General features: G+C 30.2%; 4 protein-coding genes across 5 annotated transcripts; 2 read left to right on the top strand and 2 right to left on the bottom strand.

The window, feature by feature from the left end:
* Positions 1-128: 128 nt before the first annotated feature.
* Positions 129-1180, bottom strand: LOC101255845 (protein S40-7). The gene has a single exon (XM_004249384.5). The coding sequence runs from the start codon at positions 1118-1120 to the stop codon at positions 395-397; it is 726 nt and encodes a 241-aa protein (XP_004249432.1). The 5' UTR covers positions 1121-1180; the 3' UTR covers positions 129-394.
* A 1735-nt stretch (positions 1181-2915) lies between these two features.
* On the top strand, positions 2916-6254 carry LOC101256143 (uncharacterized). Its single transcript, XM_004249385.5, has 5 exons — positions 2916-3240; positions 3649-3896; positions 4960-5072; positions 5622-5762; positions 5847-6254. Exons 1-5 carry the CDS (start codon positions 3000-3002, stop codon positions 6097-6099), a joined length of 996 nt encoding a protein of 331 aa, XP_004249433.1. The 5' UTR covers positions 2916-2999; the 3' UTR covers positions 6100-6254.
* An 871-nt stretch (positions 6255-7125) lies between these two features.
* LOC101256436 (small ribosomal subunit protein uS11y) lies at positions 7126-10378 on the top strand. The gene is made up of 6 exons (XM_004249386.5): positions 7126-7382; positions 7897-8016; positions 8123-8168; positions 8928-9013; positions 9798-9927; positions 10077-10378. The coding sequence occupies exons 1-6, from the start codon at positions 7380-7382 to the stop codon at positions 10142-10144; spliced, it is 453 nt and encodes a 150-aa protein (XP_004249434.1). The 5' UTR covers positions 7126-7379; the 3' UTR covers positions 10145-10378.
* Positions 10379-11444: 1066 nt separating this feature from the next.
* Positions 11445-17052, bottom strand: Wiv-1 (acid invertase). Of its 2 annotated transcripts, NM_001246913.2 has the most exons (6): positions 16806-17029; positions 13512-13520; positions 12404-13425; positions 12064-12308; positions 11866-11962; positions 11508-11782 (listed from the first exon to the last, which is right to left on the bottom strand). In NM_001246913.2, the coding sequence occupies exons 1-6, from the start codon at positions 16999-17001 to the stop codon at positions 11603-11605; spliced, it is 1749 nt and encodes a 582-aa protein (NP_001233842.2). In that variant the 5' UTR covers positions 17002-17029; the 3' UTR covers positions 11508-11602. The 2 variants fall into 2 exon arrangements, with proteins under 2 accessions (XP_069145783.1, NP_001233842.2); XM_069289682.1 differs by lacking the exon at positions 13512-13520 and having other exon boundaries at positions 11445-11782; positions 16806-17052.
* Between the last annotated feature and the right edge of the window lie 6952 nt (positions 17053-24004).

Consider the following 24004-nt stretch of genomic DNA (forward strand, 5'->3'; position numbering starts at 1 on the left):
CATCCGAACAGGCAATGATCTATGACCTTCCACTTTAGACATTGCAAAGATAACAAAGATCAATGGCTAAAAGCTGGAAACTTTTCAACTTGCAAATAATGAAGTGCGACCAACAGAATCATACATAATTCAGCAAAACTCTTTCGCATAAATATTCAAAGAGATCATTGCCCAAAATGTACATGTTGATATAACATATCAGCAATTTTTTCTAGGTAATAACTTCATCTTCTTTCAATACACTTAGGCTATATAAAAACTGAAGAAATTTGTAAAAACATTTCTTCACTGCCTATATACAGAATATAACAAAAACATCAGGTCAGTTTTAAACTTCAGACATCTAAAACAAGATCCATATTCTATAGTTATATCAACATTCATTGAGCATACTTCAATCCTGAAAACCTGTTTGGCGCCACACAGCATTGCGAACCTGACGAAGATCCCTCCCCTTGAGAGTTCTTCCCACGCCTTCCAGCACCGAGAAAGTGGTTCTAGGAGACCTCATTGATCCTCGGGCCACCATTTCATGCGGAGGTAACATCTCATCGTCGGCATCATCGTCGTCAATTTCAACTTCAGCAAGGTCTCCCTGCTTTGGTGCCTTCTTCGCCATTATTGGAACATTGACAGGAGCTGAGTGCTGGAACTTCCTCGCCGGCATGGATTTTGAGTGACTAAAATTATTGATACCTGATGGCGGCTTAGGAATCAAAGGAAAAGCACGTGCAGACGGTATCACAGTAGAAGGCGAAGATGAAATCGGCGATTGCGAGATCGAATCCGTACTAGATGGCGAAGAAGCGATTGAAGGCTTCCGACGGACAACAGGCAAATTAGTTTTCTGCTGATCCTCCACTAATGCCGCGAGAATACCAAACTTCTCAGGCTGCCGGAAACTATTCCGTGAAGGAGAAGTAGAACGGAGTTGAGATTCAGTCAAAGCTCTTCCAGTCCAGAACACATCATCTTCGTTAAGCTCATCATCATCGGCCACTGGTTCATCTGTCCCGCCGACGAGAGCAGCATCACTCAGCGGCGGAGAGAAAACGCCGAGAAACCGATCGGAGGATGGAGATTGACGGTGGCGGAAGCTAACGACGCCGTTTTGATCCATTTGTGAGAGAAAGTCACCCACTTCTATGCTGCGTATGTTGGAAAACGTCACTGATATAATCTTTTTTAGATTCATCAGAGATTTATGAACCCATGGGTCCCATATTACTTACTATCCAACGGCTCAGAATAACTCATAATTCATCCAACGTTGGATGCTTAAGCAGCGGTGGCCATTACGTGGCGATAAGACGCAGAAAGTTTTTATTCAAAACGGGAAAACGTCATTATCTCATTTTTTCAGGGTTGTACATATATATATATAAATATTTTAAACTTTGATACAATAATTTTAACCGTGATTCATTTAGACATTTTAATTTTAACTTGATATAAATGTGTGGTTTATATTTTAAAACTTAAAAATGTATCTAGACACTTTTAGGAGCTATGCATTCTAAATATAGATCTTCAAATTTGGTTTTATGGGGCCAATTTAAATATAAATAAAAATATCAAGATGTTATTGTTAAAGTTGAAATTTAAATTTCTCTAAATAATATTTTTACCTTTAAAAGGTAAAATTAAAGTTGAAAGAAATATTATTATTTGTGGTCTTCATCTATGAAATTTTAATCGATATATATGATAACTTCACATTAAAAAATGTTAATGACAATTTGGCCGAGTGGTCTAAGGCGTCAGATTTAGGCTCTGGTCCGAAAGAGCGTGGTTTCAAATCCTTGTCAATTTTTTTGTATATTTTTATTTATTTTCATAAATTAATAACATTTCTTTTGATTTTAACAAAAAAGATAGATTTTAAAAATCTATGTCTAAAATAATTATTGATTTTTGTATAAATAAAAATAATTCCTTTTAAAATGAACTTTTTTTTTTCTTAAAATAAAAAAATGTCATTATGTTTAAACTAATTATTATTTTTATATATAACAATTGAACTTAAAAAAACAATTGAAAAAACAATTGAATAAGTACCTGAGGATAAATAAATTCTTCAAATAAAAATAACAATTAGCTCTTTTTTTTTAAGTTATTAAATGTTGATATTCTTGAAAAATATGATCGAATATCTTGAAAAAGAGATTAAACAAGTAAGACAAGACTTGAAGATTTTTCTTTAATTATTTAAATCATATTTTTTTCAAGAAAAATTGAATAATCATAATTGTTTCTCAAGATATTTATTTCAAAAATGTGTTTGAAGAAAAATAATAATAAAGATTTTGCCAAAATTATTTTCTCAAAAATACTTGTAAATCTATAGCCAAAAATATTGTGAAATAGATATTCACGTTAATTTATTAAACTAAAAGATAATTTATACTTAGATTTTTTCATTTATTAATTGATATTTTTCTTTATATTTTCAATATGTTGAATTTATTATATTTAAAAATAATATATCATATTATCATATCCTTGTTTTAGTCAATTTTTCAATATTATATTACTCTTGCTACCTTCTGATCTAATTTAAGTGAATTAATTTAATTTATTAAATTTTTTTGTAAAATAGAATAAGTTAAAATTACATCACTATATTTGTGGCACTATAACATCATCAAAATTTACAGTTTTAAATATATTAATACCTAATAGTATGATAAAATAAATATAAAATATTAATTAGTGAATTATTATTTCCATCTCAATTTATATGGTATTTTTAAACTTTAAGGTCAAATAATATTTTTAACAATAATTTTTTAATTATATATTTTAAGTCATCAATTATTTAATTTATAATACTTTTTATAATTTTTAAATTTGTAAAATTTATTTTAATTTTTTTGTAAAATACTATATTTTAAATATTTACACTCGAAATTCATGTAAAAGGTAAATTGCTTGCCATTTAAAATTCAAGTCGTGCCACAAAGCAAAGAACTCCGAAGCAGAAAACCAGACCGGTAAAAATGTCGAGCATTTGCAGAAGCAAACCGGTCGAAGGCCTTAGACTCCTGAACCGGGTTCTAACTACATCGACGCCGTATATCCACCGGTCAGACCGTTCCATCGCCACCGTAGCTTTCGAAGAAGTCCGATCTTCGCCGGATAAACCTTACGATTTCACAGCTTTTATATTCCACGGTCTCTTAGGTTCCGGTCGAAATTGGCGATCCTTCTCTCGTTCTCTAGGTTCCTCCCTTTCTGCAGGTACTTTAGTCAAATCAATTTCTAGCTAGTTAAATTAGTTTCGATCAGTTATTATGAATCTTTTGTATTTTGATTAGTTTCATTCCGTTACTGGTGAATAATTTGGGCTAGTTAATGGATTGATACTCCTTCGCCGTAAAATTATACTGTGCAAATAAGTAAATTTCATGTGTGTGTATATACTATATGTTGAATTGGATTAATCTGTTGTATGTTTAATTTGGGAGAATTGGTTTCGTAGACAACTTGATATTTGAGCTGAAAAGGTCATTTTCTTCTATTCAATTTGTCTCATTTCATCGTTTAATTCTTTATATTTTGTCTCTTTAAGTGAAAACACTTCTGGCTTGTCACTGCGTTAAAATTTTGCAGCTTATATACTTTTGTATGTGTAATGTGTTTTTTTAGATGGTGTAAATTGGAGGATGGTTCTTGTGGATTTGCGGAATCATGGGAATTCAGCTAAAATTGAAGGCTTTGTGCCACCACATGATATGGAAAATGCTGCAAAAGATGTAGCTAATTTGGTGATTTCAAAGGGTTGGGATTGGCCTGATGTTGTTATAGGGCATTCCATGGGTGGTAAAGTCGCCTTGCAGTATGTTGAGAGCTGCTCTCGAGGTGTTTATGGCCAATCGGCTCGATTGCCCAAGCAGGTGCTTGCTCTTTCTTGCAATTGATTGAAATTTTTTTTTCTAATCCTGCTTTTGAACCTCATTCGGTATTCATGGATAGCTGCTCGGATCAGCAGTTGGGTCGTGTGTTACATATTAATTTGGTGAAATGGTAGTTCAATTTTGCACTTTTTTTTTCTTTCTGTGCTAGTATCTGGTTTAGCTTCTTTTTTTGATGTTCTATTGTTGTTAAGATTATCTTGGCAATATGCAAGTCATCCCATTGCCTGTTTAAGCAATGTCCTCCTTCATTTAGTTCAATCTGTTTACAGGATGTTTAAATGAAGTTTTAGCTTATCCTTGATAATACCATGTAAGGAAAGAACCTTGTTCTTGGAGATATTTGAAAGAAGAAATAAGTAAAAGATAAAAGACATATACTATAGCTCTCTCTTCCTCTCAATATGAATGTTGTTCTATCTTTGGTTTGCTTCTTTGATCTAGAATGTGTTTATATAAAACTATTCTAACCATGAAAAAGCTACAACCGGATGGTTGTCACTTGCCTGTGTGTTTATAACTGTTTCATTGAGGGGCAAATGGAGAACTTGCGGAAGTTATGTAGGTTTTCTTTGTAGAATACGTTATGGTTCATTATTATTATCTTTTTAATGGTTTATGTTGTTGCCTTTAAATCTATTATTTCATTCCCTTGCACAAAAAATAAGTGCGTAAGTTTTGATGTTAGCTAGATCTACGTTGAGAAATAATGCTTAAAAATTAGTCTTTTACTTGTAAATTCTTGTAATTTTGGAGTGTCTACAAACTTATGGAATCAACATAAACACGGCAAACACTGCATACACTGTGCGAGCTTAGCTTGGCAGCCTAATATACACTTCAAATTGGTGATGCAGCCACTTTCCACAAACTTCTCCAGTAAATTGGGGAATCTTGTGCAAAAATGAGTCCCGTGGGAATATAGAGGTCTCAGACAATAATCTGAGTAGTGACTGCTTTTAACTGTCTCTGATTGTTCCACTTGCGTCATGTCTTTGCTGAACTCTTTTGTTAAACTATATTTTACTCCCCTGATGCAGAACAGCTCTGGGTATTGGACTCTGTCCCTGGAAAGGTGAACCCTGATGATAGCAATAGAGAAGTAGAGAAAGTTATGCAGACACTGCAGAGCCTACCTTCACCAATCCCCTCTCGAAAGTGAAATCTCTATTCCTTCCTATCACCTTTTTTTAATGTGATACAGTATATGCATATTTTGGTTGTGTCTAAGTTTTATGCTCAAGATGTATTGTGTCATTTTGGTATTCAGATTTATACAACATTATATCTAGATTTATACAACATTATATAACCAGTTTCTTTTGGACAATTTTTGGATGATCTAGCAAATAGTCTAGCTAAGTATTAACGGTTGGTGTGTAGCATTCAATTGGACCTAGAAATCAGCAGGACTTGGAAAGGGTGTAAAATCACATATTATGTGGGTTTTGCAGTAGTCTGACACTTGCAAACATTTATGCTTTCTGTACTATGTCGTAAATAATAACTCAATGAGATTGCGACATGTCTTGGTTAAGGCTTTATTAACTTCTAGGATTGTTGAAAACGCCAAGTGCTACTTAGCAGTTAGCACACTCTACTTGCACCTTTTTTTGACGCGTTTAGTCTTTGCCAACCTGAATATTCTCATATGAGTTTTCTCGAACATGTTTTCTCATTGTCTCTTACATGAATCTTGCATTTCAGATGGCTGGTAGATCACTTGTTGAAACTCGGGTTTTCCAAGGCATTATCAGAATGGCTGGGCAGCAATCTTGAGAAATCAGGGGATAGCATGACATGGAACTTTAACATTGAAGCTGCTGCAGAGATGTTTGATTCTTACAGGTAGAACCAGATCCATTCTTCTTCAAGAAATTCTAGTGATTGTATTCTTGAAGGTTGTTTACTTAAAAGAATGGAACTTTTCAGGGAGAAAGATTATTGGCCTTTGCTGGAGCACCCGCCAAAAGGGACAGAGATAGCGATTGTGCGTGCTGAGAGAAGTGATAGGTGGGATCCAGAGACTGTCCAGAAACTCGAAAGCATTGCTTCCAACAGAACTGGTGGATCCGAAGGCAAGATGTCCTATCATCTCCTTCCCAACTCTGGTCATTGGGTTCATGTCGAAAATCCAAAGGGGCTTCTTGAAATTATAACTCCTAAATTAGCTTCTATTGTTTAGCAAGTTTCCTTTGAAAGGTTTCAAAGGGTCCTAATTTAAACATTCTCACGAAAGCATTTTGTTCTTGCATATCTTGATATCTCTCAGTGTTGTTTCCAGTTTTCAATAATTGAAAAGTGGTGAATTCCGTTGTTGCAAGAAGTTGGTTTTCAATATCTACTGATCATATTGCGTGTTCGATGTATCATGTATGAAACAAGCATAAGTAGAGTTAGATAAAATATATGATTAAGCACAGTGACGGAGTAAGGGGGTTCAACATATGAAGAACAAAAATTGTTTTAATCATATATAAATAGTGTGGTTATTCAACGAAAAGGATTAGAATGAATCCTCTTCCTAGCTCCGTCCTTGGTTTAGAATACCTAATATCAACTTAGAAACGAGAATTATTATAGTTGATAGTAACTTATTTGGGATTGAGGTATAGTTATTTGTTGTGATTACTATCACTCATAATCCTTGAATTTATGTTGTAAGAGAATAAGAGTGTGATCTAGTAGGTTGAACACTATGATGTCTCACACTCAAATTCCAGTAAAGATAAAATATTAGATGATTTTAACCTTTAATTTGGATGATATCCATAACAAACATACATTAAACTATGAAGTTAGCAACTACAACAATCTTAATGAAGGTACCCATAGTTTTTCTTTCCTTTCCACATCTCGATATATATGTCTTTCTTTGATTTATCATTCAATAGCAATTACTTTTTAAAAAATACAGATTTTATCTTAATCAACACTAGATATCGAACCTTAAAGGGGGCCATTTGTAGCTGGATAAAAATAAATTGGTCATGTGCTAATTTTCGTATAACTTATATAATATTTGAAAGGTAAATAGATAATAAACTATTCATGTGTTAAATTAATATATCGCTTGATTGACTATTTAGAAACCCCCTAACTAATACATGTATAATAATAAATAACTAATCTACGCATAACTAATATCTGCGTAATTAAGAGAAGATGAAAAAGAAGCAGAAGAATCGAACGAGGAGCAAATACTGGTTTTGTTGAAATTTGTGATTACAAATTAAATATTTTGTAAAATAGGCTATAAGATATGCAAACAAAGGAAAAAGGCCCATCCTGCACATTCACAGTCCAAAATAAAGAAGAGGCCCACTTATGAATTTGTTCTGGAAACCCTAACTATATAAACAAAGGCATAGGCAATTAAGCCTCTTACTCGCACCACCATTGCAGCTAGGGTTTTTCAAGCTTCAGCAGCAGCAGCAGCAGCACACCTGCAAATCAACCTTAGCCATGGTATTCTCTTTTTCAATGAGGCGATATTGATTTTAATTTTAATTCATGTGTGATTAACCGAATTAAACTCGTATTATGTTAGAAATTTAGTCTGAAAATTTGAAGTTTAGCTTACTGAAGTTAGGTTTGTTTTGAGTATTTGTGGGAATGTATCATCAATAATATAATTATTCGGCTAGATTTGTATGCTCAAACTGAGATTTTTAAAACTCTTTGTCTGTATACTGACAGTGGCTAAGCCAGAAATGTTATAGGGTGTTCATGATTTAATATACATGTATAAAAAAGTATCTTTTGACATATATCCAGTATTATTTCTATATAGATTTAGTATAATTTTTTGACGAATTGTTTCCTACTGAACACACTTCCCTTGATGTAATTGTGATGTAGTTCTGCATAGTGATGGCCTTAAGTTTGGTATAATGGGTGGTTATTTTGTCATGTCTTTATATTTGCTTCATTATTTTAGTATTATTAAAGTTTATATGGATGGATTGTATTCGGTTGGTAGTCGAGGAGAAAGACCAGAGAGCCCAAGGAAGAGACTGTTACCCTTGGACCAGCTACCAGGGAAGGTGAATTGGTCTTTGGTGTTGCTCACATTTTCGCCTCTTTCAATGACACATTCATTGTGAGTTTTTTATTTCTCCACCTTTGTAAATTGACTAGTTTTGTTTTTGCAGAAGCTGTATAATTAATTATTTTGTTCTGAATTTGTACTTGTATATTAATTGCAGCATGTGACTGATTTGTCTGGACGCGAAACAATGGTTCGCATTACTGGTATGTACCCTGTAAAATGGGAGTGATTGCATCTGTGTAGTATCTTTGTTCTGGACTTCACCATTACTGAGTTGTTGAAAACCTTAATTTCACCAGCCAATTAAGACTTTAACATCCCCACTGTTCCCAGAATTTACATTTTGCATTTTTAAACTTCCTGTAGAACAAAGAACACATTTTGACAACAACAATAACTGGGCCTCACTGCCAAACATGTTGGGGGCAGCTATATGAAACCTCACTGATCTTGCTACCATTTAAACTCATCTCAGGCTAATACAATACAAAATAAATAAAATACTAGGAAGTTCTTTATACTGTAAGGCTAAACATCTCCTAGAAAAAGCATAGGAAGTGAACTGTTATCATGTCTAATATGTATTCTCAACTAACAGGTGTAAAAATAAATCACTTTTCAACTTCCAAATTCAATTGATTAACACATTGTACTCATTTTCTCCTTTATATTTAGTATGCCTATGCCCCTATTTATGTTACAATTTCTGTTGGCACAAAATTTAAGATAGAAAGGAAGACTTTTGAATGTTGTGGTCTAAAACTAACTTAAGATTTTTCTGTAACTCTCAATCGTTTCATCAAGTGTAAAACAATTTCTTTTAGTTGTTTCCTACTATATAAAAGGTGACATTCTTTTTGGGGACATGCAGAACATTATTAAATCTTCCTTAATTGGGAAACTAGTTAGGATGAGTGGTCTTTTTGAGCTGTCTTTTCATCTAGAGTTGGTCTACTCTATAGGTGGCATGAAGGTGAAGGCTGACAGAGATGAATCTTCTCCTTATGCTGCTATGCTTGCAGCACAAGATGTTTCTCAACGATGCAAGGTCAGATTTATTGCTCAGTCTGCTGTTGGAGTTCCTTTTCTCCACCATTTTTAAGAAATGTAAATTCTTCATGCATTTCATACATAGTTTTAAGCACTAGAAGATTAAAAAAACTGTTTTGTATCCAATTACTTGTTCGCGGATTGCGACAGGTTGCACTGGTTATAAAATGTTAATGATATGTGAAAGATTTTAAGCTTGAGCGTTGATGTGTTAATAACTGACTACATTTATGATCTCATGTATGTTTGCTCCTTGGCATATTGGGTTAGGTCCAAGCTTTTAGGATTTTGTGGGTTCTAAGTAATGACAGATGTCATTGTAAAAAATCGATTTTCAGTACTTTAGATCAAGATGCTTAGCTTACTTGAACTCTGCTCTGTTCTGTTGTTCCTTTTTTCAACACCTCTTGCTGTTAATAAAAGTGAAATTTTATGTTGATTCAATCTGTCAAGGTCATAGGTTATTCAGGTATACCTCTGTCTTATTGTGTGATGACTTTTGGAAACATTATTCTACCTATATTCCTCATTAATATTGTTTTGTAGACTACGTCTAAGCGTGATCCTGATGTTTAAATAACCAAAGTAATGCCAAATTGCATATCAAATTTAGAGTATAAGTCTAATTGTTGGATTACAATGTTTCACATCAGATAGTGTATGAAGATTAAATTAGTTTTCTGAGGTTGGCGTAGCTTCCTTGATCATGTTTTTCTTGTGTCTGTGAATAGCTAGGAAGTCAAGTTGTTGAGTTGCAACTCACTATTTTTAATAATTTACAGGAGCTTGGAATTAATGCCCTTCACATTAAGCTTCGGGCTACAGGTGGGAACAAAACCAAGACTCCTGGTCCTGGTGCCCAGTCTGCTCTTAGAGCCCTTGCTCGATCCGGAATGAAAATTGGACGCATAGGTAAAACCTCTTTAATTGTTGCATAGTTTCTTCATCTGTATGGTCTCTAATTGCTTCGGAATTTGGTTTTGTTTACAACGTGCTAATTTTTTCTTCAACTTCTTTAATCTGAATCCCCGCTGAAAGTACTTGTTGCTGTATTTTGTCAGAGGATGTTACTCCTATTCCCACCGACAGTACTCGCAGAAAGGGTGGTAGAAGAGGAAGGAGGCTGTGAATTCTTCTCAGCAACATACATGCTACATGGCGGAATATTTTGGTTAAGAATGCAACTCTGTTTGTGTTTTACAACTTAGTTTTGAACATTTTGTAGCCAGAGTTGCAAGTCATTCTGACTTGTGATCATTTGGAGCTTTTTCAATCTTGTGAGATGGAAATTATTTTGTTGAGTTGGATTAGCAAGTTGACTTCGTCATTATCTTCATTAAAAAGTGAACACTTTTTGTTGCTTCGTCTTGCTTCATTGGTAACATTGTGATCTATATACTTGAGATACCAGAAACCGTAACACTTTTGATGTCGCATTGAGAGTCAACTCAACAATGGTTAGAACAATCAAGCTTGCCCAGTGACAATTGAAATGAAAAATAACTAGTTTTTTGGATTTTGAGATGATAATAACATTGTAATGTTAGCAATGGACATGCTGTTAATGTGGTTCTTACTCAAATTAAACTTGGAGTTAATGTATGTATTTATGGTAATTTATAATTGATAGAACAAAAGTCTGATCAAACACACATGAAATCAACATCAAAATAGGCCTGTGAACGGCTAGTTGCTAGGTTGAATTTAAGCTTCCTATACCAACATTGTCCATAGTAAATAGAAGTAAAACGAGTATGATATCAAATAGCAAAATTTGAATTTTTCTTTTATGTTTGAAAGGAGGAAAACAAAAGTAACATGTTAACCAAATTATTACTTCTTGACTATGAATTTAAATGACAATTTTGGTGAAGTAAATATAGAATCAGGGTTAAAAGAGTATCCGGATTAATTGAATTGACAATGCTATCTGATGGTTCAAGGACAAGATAGTGTTGGTCAAACCCCCGAACCAATTTTATTAGGAAATACTCGAGTTAGGTTGGGGTGCTAGGTCTTGAGTAACTCGGAGAGCCTGTTGATAATTTAACTGTTCAGTGTTTAGAGAGCCTGTTGATAATTAAAGGCTTCGTAAGTCTTCAACCAATATATAAATAAGAAGAGTTGTCTTGCATTTTCAAGACAAACATAAGTGAAAAATGAATTCTCTACACAGATATTGAGAACTTGTAAGAGTTGCCAAGCTTGAAAATTAATGTAAAAAAATTCATTGAGAAACATTCTTAGGCTTAAGGTAAGTTTTAATTGTTGTTCTTACACCTACATTATCTTTTGTTCAATATAGTTCAAGACCGAGGGACTTGTGTCTTATGTCACGAGTTTAAGCCCAATACAATATTTAAGTTAAAAAACGATAGAAGACGGTCGAATCATTCCGAATTTAATATATCAATCATAATGAAAAAAAATTGCACCAAGATACTCATTCTCTTAATTCAAAGACATTTGATCAATATATGACAAGATTTTTATATTTTAAAAAAATTGCATCATTTATGAATAACTGCAAGTTAAATTTCTATACTATGGTTTCTTTGTGACGTGGCATAATAAGATAAAAAACGTTCTAGTGCAACTTAGCATTAGCCATGCTCCAAGCATTTAGAGTCTCAATTGTGATCGTCTCTGCGCCATTGTTGAAGGCGAATAAATGTGCTTTATCAAATATCGCCAACGTTGGATAAACCCTTGATGTAATGCACGTTTTTCCTCCAGCACCAAAACTTTCCACTATCGAATTATCAATCTGAAATATAATTAAATTTTTAAAACACGCGAAATTCGTATGAAATAGGTAAAAATTAACAAAGAATTGAGATGAGAGCTTACCAAACTTCTAAGAGACAATTTCTTGTCTGCTAAATCTACATCTACGTATCCAGCAAATGATGGTTTATACATAGTAGTTTCATTCTTTAGGCTTGACCTGGTGACATCAATGGAAAAAGATAAACAAACCATTCAATTGTAGTTGAATGACAATGTGACACATTCTTTTTTTTTTTTTTGGGCGATGAAAGAACATACCTTGAGGCATCGGAACACATGAGAACCTTGTAATTATCATGAGCCTTGAAAACTCTGAAGAAAACGGGTGTGTATTCTTCTAAGTTTTTAGAAGCCAAAGTTAGAAGCCCAAAAGGCCCAAGACCACCTTGAACCGTTGAACCTTTAATGGCGCATACATCTTGCGCATAAAGATCAGCCCAACTAGAATCAAATGGCTCTGCCTTGTCTAAACTCGCGAATGAGAATATCACTTCAACGTCAGCCTGTAATTTTCAAATATAATTTGTATTTTTAACTCGCGTCTCAAATAAGTCATAAAAATGAAACAAAAGGAGAGAAAAAAAAATCAATCCCTAACCTGTGCAACTGTGATTCCTTTGATTTCAACCTTTTCTCCCTTGTTCAATTTTTTGTTATTTAATTGAACCTTTTTCTTTCTTAGTGTTTCTAATTCTTGAACAGGCCATTGAACCAATTGTTTCCCACTAGGATCAAGCCATATTTTACGAGGAATAGGGTGAACCCCGGCCCATCCTTTTTTCACATCGTTATCAACAGTATCTGATTCATTAGCCCAACCCAATAAAATCCTACGATTCTTGCCACTATCAAAGAACGTCTTGGACGCGTAATAATTACCGTAATCAAGTCTCAATCCTTTCCATCCATCAATAGAAGTGTTATCCGGAAAGTACTTATCCTTTTTGGTGTCGTACGTACCAACTGTATAGTGATCAAACCTCGTAACATCAAAGCTAACTTTAAGAACATGTTTAACATCTTTTCCATCGTACGACGTGTCCAAACCATTTTCATTTTTCAATGACACTGGAAAAAAATCAGGACATTCCCAATTCCCAGTACCCTGAGCTGAGTGGAGTGGGTGTTTAGCTTTTGTCCATTTCATGAAGTTCTTATTACTCTTGTACATTATAACTTTTCCCCTGTGATTCCTCACACTCCCAACCAATACTCTCCAGTATCCATCTCTGCCCATCCAAGCTGTTGTTGGATCGCGAAATTGGATTTTATTTATGTTTTTGTCCGCGACAATCAATGGATTGTTATCGGGCTTGATCCACTTACGAAGATATGGATCAGACATGTTAGCTGGAATTGCGTAGTTTTGGACTTGTGTTTTGTTAGCATCCACAATTCCAGTGTAGAGGATCACAGGCTTGTTGCCTGGTAAGATTGTGGCTGACCCGGACCATGTACCGTACTTGTCAAATACTTTAGACGGGTAGATAGCGGGTTCGAGCGGGATCCAGTTGATCAAGTCCTTTGAGACTGAATGAGCCCAAACAATGTTGCCCCATGTTGCTCCTTTTGGGTTGTACTGGTAAAATAGATGGTACACTCCGTTGTAATACATTGGACCTATGGAGAACAAAAGTGATAATTACTACCAAGTAAAAATTAAATTTACTTATGGTTAGTAAAAAGTATTAAACTTTTTGACTCACCATTTGGATCTGTTGTTTGTTTGAAGCATCAACATGAAAAAAAACAAAATTGAGATTGATTAGTCAAAATGCAATTGGAATATATATTAAAACTTATAAAAATGTAAAATGTAAGAATACTAGAATGGTAACATGGATCATCCAACTAAATTAATATTTAGATGAAAAAATTAAGGGAAACTTACGTAAATATACTATAAATAAAAAATATTTATCATTTATAGCAATAATATATTTTTGAATAATACACTTTTAATTCATATTACAAAAAATAATTTATTATTTACATATAATACAAGTTTTATTGATAGATAATATATTTATTTCACGTTTTAATACGCTTATAATTTAATGTGTCAACTTCTTACCAAACATGTATAATATATTTTATAAAATAGTTATAATACATATTATCGCATACTTAATTCACTTTTAATACATATTGCAAATACTATAAATAGTAAATAAATTAAAAATATCCCTAAAATAAGTAATTATTTATTAAAAGACATCTATCCAAGTAATTTCCTCAAAAATTTAATGCACGTATTTTGAAGTTCTGATGGATGGGCTTTCATTGTCACTAAAAATACAAAAAAAAAAATCTAGGAAATATAAAAAGTTTTGAGTGTTTTTTTTTTTCTTTTTCAACATAGAAATCTACCCTATTTTATTTTATTTAATATTTTTAATTTTGTAAGTTTCTAAAGGGAACCAGCTCATGCAAGGCCCACAACCTCTTTTCTATTGGAAAAAAGGGCAAATTAAAGAGAGACAAAAATTTATGACTTATTCGTAAAGAAAACTCAAATATACTATTGAAGTTAAGAGTCAACAGAACTAAATATTTAATATGTATGAATAATTCATTCAAAATCGAAAAATTATAGATACTTAATAAATTTCCATGAGTTTCTACGATGAGTACAGTTTATAATATTATTTTTGTTCTTAATTATTTGTCTATTTTTTTTATAGTTGTCCTTAATTACTTGTCTAATTTGACAAATCAAGAAAGGATAATTTTTTACCTATTAAACCCACAATTAAATAACTTTTTACTTTGAAAAATGTAAAAATTTTCATTCACTTCATAATTAATAGAGGTAAAATGATAAACTCACTACGTCATTAATTATTTTCTTAATAGGTGTGCCAATTCAAAAGTGGATAAGTAAAAAGGGACAGAACGACTATAATAATAACTAGATATGTTCACAATCAAATACATAATAAATTTTTAAAATTTATATATAGAATTTAAATAAAAACTCGTACTCAAACTTTTTAAATCATTTTTACAGTATAATTTGTGAATTTTAAAATCCTGAATCCGTCGAGTCAGAAACAAATAGGTATAAAGAGGAAAATTAAATAAAGTGAAATGACGTGCCCGAAGACCAAAGACTTTACTACAAGTTGCCAATATTGTCCAAACCATTTTGACTTTTCTTTATTCCTCAAAAAAAAAAAAAACGAAAAAGAAAAAAAAAAGTCATTTTCTAATTGTTTTTTTTTTTTCTATTGATCATGATAGTAACAACAAGGACTATATTTATTATTGTTACATTATTTCTATCCTTTTTTTTCTTTAAAATTACACAAACTGAACTGTCAAGAGAACTAATGAAATCATAACAAATGTATAGAGTAATTCATATTTTTATTTTTTTAAATTTCTTTTCATCTTTACGTCATACATTTTGGCTCTATATATTTCACGTACTTTTGGGCTCTTCACATGTTTTATTTGTATATGTATATACTATAATATAAATAATATTATATATACGATTGGTTCAGATTCTACCACCAACCCACGTACCACACCTGGTTTGGGGGTGGGAGGTGGAGTTGACTATACTATATTATATTATTATTATTATTTTTTAATTTTTCATTCGTTATCTGGTAAATCGATTAAATTAAAATTTACGTCTGAAAATCCCATTTCGAGTTAAACGCTTCCTTAAGAAAAGGTTACTCTGTATTCAAATAAATTCAAAGTCGAAATCTCTTGATTAAGAATGAAAGTGTTAACACTTTATCTCAATCGTCATATATATTATATTATCAAACTCTATTTTGTTCTTCGTATAAATGTATATTCAATATTTTATTCAAAAGATATCACATGACACATGCATTAAGTTCATTTTCTCACGTTAGCCTAAAGTTGACCGCGTATTAGCTGTTACTAAAAAACACATCATAAACCTTTCTATGAGTAAGAATTCTTTGAACCGACGATGTAAAATATACTTATGATTTTTTTCTAACCATCATTATACGATCATTTTTTTATCATATTAGATTAATATTTCATTTTTAAAAAAAAAATTCTTCTACATATAAGTAAAATATAGCAGGCTGTCACCTAAGTTTGACTTATTATAAGTTGATCGCTGATGTGAACAAAATTAGTTTCAAATCTTCTAATATCTATAGAACGGCAATATTGTATTAATTACAATATGAATCTACTTGTCATGGGCAACATGTAGTTTCATTAACTCAAAAGCTGTCAGAGTATTATTATTATAACAAATAGTATCAAAATAGCCTAACTTTTTCAGTCAACCTAACCAATCAGCTGGAAATTAAATAATTATTAGATAAATCATTTCTAATCATTATTTCCTCTATTCATATTTATTTATTCATAAATACGTAGGTTGTACATATGTAGATACTTCCAAAGACAAGAAAAAGCCATGGATGAAAGTGGATGCAAGCTTTAAGTTTATTCAAAATTGGATAATGCACAGCCTTAGTCCAAAATTTTAGAGACACAATCTTTGGTTTTCACGCTGATTCGCTTTTTTTTTTCAAACTAGTGTCACGTCCGCCGAAAGTAGAAAATTACTTATAAAAAAAGTTCACTGGAATAATAAGACCTTAATATAGTATAAGTAAATCTCTAAAATTTCGAACATAAATTAAGGAGGTGTTTGTGCATTTTTCCTTCTACATTTTAAAATAGTGATCATTTTGTATTAATAACTAAATTCTGAATTTTCCTTTTTATACGTATTTAGTCGATTTCTTAATGCATATGCACTAATCAAATTAAAACTGTTGCATTTGGCAGAAGGACAAAATCAAATTTCTAGCTCCGCTCTTAATAGTAGATTTGACAAAAATCACGACTTTTAACCCAAACATTATTTTCATATAATTGTGCATAAAAAGAAATACAAATAAGAATAAATACATGTTTTCAAAACTTTTTATGCTCGACTCAGAACGTCTAAATCATAAATTGAAACAAAAATATAGACATGAAAAACGTACCGTTAATCCAATTTTTAGGAGGTTGAAAATGATAACCAGTTCTATGGACCTTGCTAGCATCAACATGACTAGTAGTAGATTGCAAGTGCATATAAACTTTGTGAGAAGCATCAACAAATACTCCATTGTTGATAAAGAAACACAACACAAGAATTGGCAAAGCCCAAAGAGAAGAAGATTTTCTTAAAATCTCCATCTTTAATTCTTTCTTTTTGTGTTAAAAAAAGAAAGAGATAGAATTAATATGAAGTAGAAAGAAAGGGTATGAAGAGTATTTATAGATAAAAAAAAAAGCTCATAGAAATGAATAGATAATTATCAAAAGACTAAGATTGTTGACATGTTGAGCAAAAAGTACATAGGAGTAAACGTTGAATATTAATTAAATATTTTTTTTATCGAATTAAATTTGAACAAGTAAAAATTAATCGAGTTAATAAATTGATGGGTGAATATATTACGACTAAGTTTTAATTATCTTATTTATTCTTTTCTAAAAATTTATATGACGTATCAAATAAAAAATATCTTCTTGAAATTTTTAAAATAAATTTCCCACGAGATAATTTAAAATACAATTTTGATGAACTAAATGACTAAGCTAATGCATAAGCGTGTGAATAACCCGTCCAAACATATAGATAAAGTTATATTTTTATGACCTAATTTCATATCATATAGTTTTATTTAATTAATAAGCAGTCTGAGGGCCGTGTAGAAAACTCTCTGATGTTTCTCTTATCAAATTTTAATTTTGAAAAATATAAATTGTAATCCTTCTTTCCCACTACTTTCCTCCCCCTTTTTTCTTTTCATTCGATGTCTGGAGCCTAAATTAGAGCTTCAATTAAATTCGAATTGCGCATGGTAGGGCCCATTTGAGGGTGGCGCTCTCAACAGGATTTTCTCCATATCCAAGGCTCGAACCCAAGAACTCTGATTAAGGATGAAGTTTCTTAATTATAAATTCTAAATTTGAACGGTGTGTATGAATTATTTTATAAGCCTTTTGTGGATCTTTTCCTCGAATGAAGTCTTACATAACACGAATATAATTTAATTACATATATGAATACAAATATTGGACGCCTAATTAAAAAAAAAAAAAAAGTTGACTTGGACTTTAATTATTTATTTCAAATCAACATGGAACTGTCATTGGATCACGGTAAGTTAACATTTACTTTTTGGGGTTTTAATTAGTCTTTGTTTTATAATCCCTTTGTTCCATAGATCGAAGTGTAGTATGCATATAAATTATTATAATTAAGGCATTAATTAACTCTAATTTGATCCAGTTTATTTTTTGAAAATTACATTTAATGAAAAGTAAAAAAAGTTGAGTTACGTTCAAGAACAACTAATACTTTTTTCCTCACGATAAAAAATGACAAATATTTATAATATAATATTTCGTCCATCTCAATTTATATGACATAGTTTAAATTTTGAGATCCAAACTTATTTTCTTTGACTGCGTATTCAAACATGTAATTTTTAAGATACCTTTTTATAAATTATGTAAGAAGTATTATAAATCACACAAATTAACAATTTAAAATATTTTTAAAATATATCAATAAATCGCGATTAAAGATTTTTTATCCCATCTCAAAGCCCTTACGTATTTAATTGCGCTAACACCAGATGTGTGTGAAGAGTCTTATATCGATCATTTAAGAAATGAGTGATTTCTTTAATATAATTTGGACAAAATCCTCGCCTCGTGAACTTGTGTTACATTAGGTTCAATTTTTTTTTAATTTTATTTGTTAAATAAATACTTAAATTGATAACTAATTTGACTTTTTTAAATCATACTATATACAAGGTTGAACCGAGTCTTATCCTAGCTAACTCCCAAGTTGTCACAAGTTATCTTTTAAAAAAATTTATGTTATAAGTAAAGAATATATTTTGGTGGAGAAAACAATTAAGGAACTTAATTAGAAAAATCAAAAGAACAAATATCATGACATATTTGACAGTTGACCAACTCAATAGAAAATTCAAGATAACAAAGAACATAGTTAATTAGTGTACGTAATTTCTCCAAGCATGTAAATATTGAAGAAAGTTACCTTTTTTTTAATCTTCAAATTTCCGTATAGAACATTTTCTTATACTGAAAATTTTAGAAATAACAAATATGATATATATAATAAGCTCTATAAGTATAGTTTCATTTGCTATGATGGTTATGATTGTATATTTCTACTCATTTGTCTATTTTTGTCTGCAAATAACATATGGTAAGTATCTATACATTTTGTATTTATACATTTAAGATTTTTTTCAAATTAACTTTGTTTGTATATTTCAATTACTAATATATTAATTATTGTTATGATTTTTTCATAAATCGTATACAAATAGTTAAGATAAAGATATATGAAATTCTGAATTTATACGATCAAAAATCAAATCTTACACCTGAATTATATAAAACATGCAAATTACAAATCAGAAGAATAGAAAGATCGAACAAAATTAATATAGTTGCAAATTAAAATTTCGCTAGTAACATTTAATATGATTTAAATATTCATTATTCTGAAGAATTTTCCCTTTATTTTATTGTGCAAAAATTGCCGTGTGTAATTTTAATTATTTTTTTTAACTCTTGATTTTTCAAAACGATGTGATTATTTAAAGCAATTAAAAAAAAAAGAGTACTTGAATAGTCAAAAGTCAAAGGATAGAATTAGGGGACAATCCCAAAATTGTGCTTGATTTGTCAAACTTTTTTTTTTCTTCCCAATTTTTGCCCATAATCATCATGGAAGGGACCAATCAGCAAATGGCTATTTTAGCCTCTAATTATTTTTCCTTTCATATACTATTACTTAGTTTTTAATTTTATTTTATTTTGATTTTATTTTTGCTTTTGTTCAATTTCGATTCACATTTAACAATCTATTATATTACGAATACTTTTAAGACTCGTTACTAAAGAAGACACTCGTAGAGAATTCGATACACCTCATTAAGGTGAAGGAAGTAGAATGAGTTTACTGTTGTTTAGGCAATGATACATACATACATACTGTTTACTATACGAATTTGTACATATAATAAATCGTAAAACTTAAAAAAATAATGTTAATAGCTTAGTGACAAACGAGCGATTGCCAAAACCCATAAATTCAAATATTGAATCTCGTATTATTATTGTATTATAGTCTTTCTTTACCTTTTAGTACGTCAACCAATATTATTACCATGTGATTCGACTTCACAGTTACATATACATCATATTATTTGGTACAACAATGAAATAAATAAAATCATTTTATTATTATGATATAACTATTAATTTAAATATCTTTATATTAACTGATATCCTATTTTATCCTTTTATTTCTCGTATCAAACGACTTACGTCCTCTCCTTGACTGCTAAAAAATGTTGCCAAAGAATTGTGCTCGTGACATTCTTTATGACAATATATACTTTATGTGTATTCATTCAATTTTTGGATTTCACAAATGCGTGGAGAAAGTGAGAGCCACATCCCTTTTTTCTTTTTCTTCCTTATCCACTTATTCTATCTTAATTATAAACGAAGAAAAAAATAAGATAATAATTAACATGCTAAACTTTATAACACGTGAAATAGAATAAAGTAATTAAAAAGAAGAAGAAAGAGAAGTGTTCGATCCACATTTGTAGTTATGAAGGGTGGAAAAAAGGTAACTTGAAGTTATTAAAGATAAGATTAAAATCCAAGGCTTGAGTCATATGTAGTGGTTTCTATTTCTCATGAAAAATAATAAGTTAATTAAGGTGTATAAAGGTTACAGAATCGATAACGTAATCTTATATATGAGATTATGAAAGATATAAGTTATGATAAATAATTAATTAATTAGTTGAGAATTGTTTCGTTTATTCTTCATATTAGCTAGTAGGTGTAATATTACATTGAGAGTTCTTGTTATTCTATTATTACGATTATTTGATCATTCATAAATTTGAATTATCGTATTTTTTTTTTGTCATGAGTAATGACGATTAATTTTTAATTTGCTTTGTCATGCTTTCTTTTAGGCTTTATTTTAATTTCTTTTATCTTGTTATTTTCATTTTTTGAATTGTCTTATAATGTTTTTATTTGATGTATGATCTATTAAAAATTACTTTTTTATCTTCAAGCTAGAAATAACATCTATATACGCACTATTTCTTGTAGATTCACTTATAAATTGCAATAAATATAATAGATCATTAATTAAACGTCTCTTTTTAATAAAAAGTAAATTATCTGTGCTTACATAACACAAGTTGGGGGTGGCTAGCTGGCAAATTTACAGTTCATTCATTTGACTACACAACATGATACAACAAGATTTATTTTATAAAGTTGTATTTAAGATCTATCTTATTTTTGTCTTTCTCATCTATTTTATAATTATAATATAATAAACAAAAAACTATTGACTGTTAGATAAGGACCTTTTTTACAAGTTGACTATGTGACGGTGGATCCTAACGTAATGCCATAGGAAATGGGGAAATCAAATAATTTAAGAAATTTCCTAATAGAAATATTGATTCTTTTAAAGAATATTAAATCCATTATATATAGTTCGGTCCAAAAAACATATATACCTAAGGCTAAAAGATCTCAAAATAATAATTTCTCATCATAGTAATAGGATTAAATATTCGGCATGTTGATTTTATTTTATTTTATTTTTAATTTCTTGTTTAATGTCTAATATTTAAATTATCGGTTCGATTAATTTAAATTTACATGAAATATATAGTGTCCTATTCAGGGGTATAAATCAACTCAAAATTAAAATTCTTTATTAAGAAAGGAATAATTTAATCCACTATACCATATTATTTATTGGTTCATTTTTCGAAATTAGATCGATATGTACTCCATCTATGACAAAAATTTAGTCTATATTAACAGTATCTTATAGATGATTTCTGAATATCAGAATATTAATTCATCTAAATTTATGGAATTGACGGTTTAGAAAAAAGAATGGCAACTCTTGGTATGTTGTTTTTAATATACTTTATATCTCAATCTTTTTTTAAAAAATTGAAAATACTTTGAAAAATCTTCATATCTCTCTAGATAGAGGGGCAAATAACGTGATAGCTTTAAAATAGATTAGCATAATATTATATCAAAGAGTAGCTGGGCAAATCCACGGAGATTTCAGGGATTCACTCAAATTCTTCGATAAAAAATTAATACTAGTTCGAATTTTTTTTTTCATTCTATAAATAAGAAAGTCAATTCAATTTATTTATTATTAAGAAGTTGTGTAATTATTAGTCTTCCTCTATAACTTTTTCACTTCTGATCAACTTTAAAATGTTTTTGGTTAAGATTTCAGATTAATAAAATAATTTAATTTTCGAATAAATTTAGTGATGATTTAATATACTGATGAAAATTTGGCAAAGACTTCTATTTGTATTGTCAAATTTGGTGTCTTAGAAAGTAGTTCATTATATATTTTTCCACTCAAGGCTACAAGTGTGTCCAATGTGCAAAAATATTTTGTGAATTTTATAAGTACAATAATTATGATGACTTTTACAAAAAATTGATTAAATTGTTTTGCACTACCACTACTACTCTATCTGATTTATTTTAATTATATGGTGCTTATTATTAATAATAACTGATTTAAGATAATTATAATAATAAACTTATTCTAGTGGTAAGCTTAGAAAATAATTATAATTCTTTCATGACTTTTTGAAATAACATGTAATATTTCAAAATAACTATTTTTAGTCAATATAATATTGTCTATTGTATTATTAGTCAAGAACTTGTGTCCAAAGAGGATCTTCAATTTTAGGTAAAATATCTTCATCGGAGATTTTGTTGTTAGTTCTATTAAGAAAATCGTAAATTATTATTGCGTTATTTTACGTTTAAGAAATTTAGTCACTCTATAAAAATGGTTAACATATTAGAAGTTTATAACACGTTAAAACGTAATAATAGTCAGACACCAATTTGACGTATCATATAAGATTGTTACATATTTTTTGAAAAAAATTTAAAATTATTTTTCACAATTATCTTTTAAGACTCTTAAAAAGTAAACTTCTAATAGTTATAAAACTTTTTCACCTACATATCTATCAAGTTATTAAAATGAAAACCTTATTATACTAAGAAGTAAATTTCTAATGGTTCTAAATTTTAATTTCCCTCTCTTTTTTATTAAAAAACAATGCAAGAAACTTTATGCCATGCGGATAATAAATAAACCCATGTGTTCTATTTATATTTTATATAAATATTTCCACCACTTTTATACTTAAAAAATGGGGTGTGAGGAGCATGTCTTTTGTGGATGTCAACTAATTTTTAGATCAGTTGGCCAAACCAACCAAAAGTGGAAAGTGGAGTTTGGATTTATCTTATGGATCTTCATAAAATAAAATACTTCAACTAGAAATATTTTTATTAAATTTTTTAAAAATAGAATCATTTGTCCTCAACACTCTCGTCTATTAGTTGCTTAAGTTAATCATATAAAATATGTCTTTTTTCTCTAATATACATTCGCATCAATAAGCTGTAGAACCTTAGCTTCCACATGTTTACTAGAGGTTGCTACATGTAACTAAAGAAGATGATGTATTTTATATTGTTAACTTAACTATCAAATACACAAATAAAAATCTGCAATTTTTTTTCAATATTTGAATAAATAATATCTAATCAAAACACTTTATTAAAAATCGAGTTGCTCAATTAAAACATAACTTAATTTGAGTTTCTAAATAAAACATCTCTATTACGTAATTATGTAAATTTCTGACTTCCAACTACAATAATATTGGTTTTCTCATTGGTATATACAACAAGAGATTTGATTCACAACTTTCCAATTTAAGTCAAATAATATGAACCTCAAATATTGCAACTTGCAAAAATCTATTGGACTATTGGCATTTAGTGTTCACATGTCATGTCCTTTAGCTATTTCATACAAGTCATCGATCTTGTTAATTAATTAGTTGACTATATATATACATACAAACTTAACGTTGGCATTGGGGTACTATATCAGTCTTTATGAGGCTATATTATTTTTTTTGCCAGAAAAAAGAGCCAGCTTTATCTTGATTTTTTCATGTTTTTGGCAGTGTATGGATCCACAATATATAGAGATATTGTGGGTTTTATATATATATGTCTCTCAAAGCAC

Source organism: Solanum lycopersicum, chromosome 10 (assembly GCF_036512215.1).
Source record: "Solanum lycopersicum chromosome 10, SLM_r2.1".
In the NCBI taxonomy this organism is placed as follows: Eukaryota; Viridiplantae; Streptophyta; class Magnoliopsida; order Solanales; family Solanaceae; genus Solanum; species Solanum lycopersicum.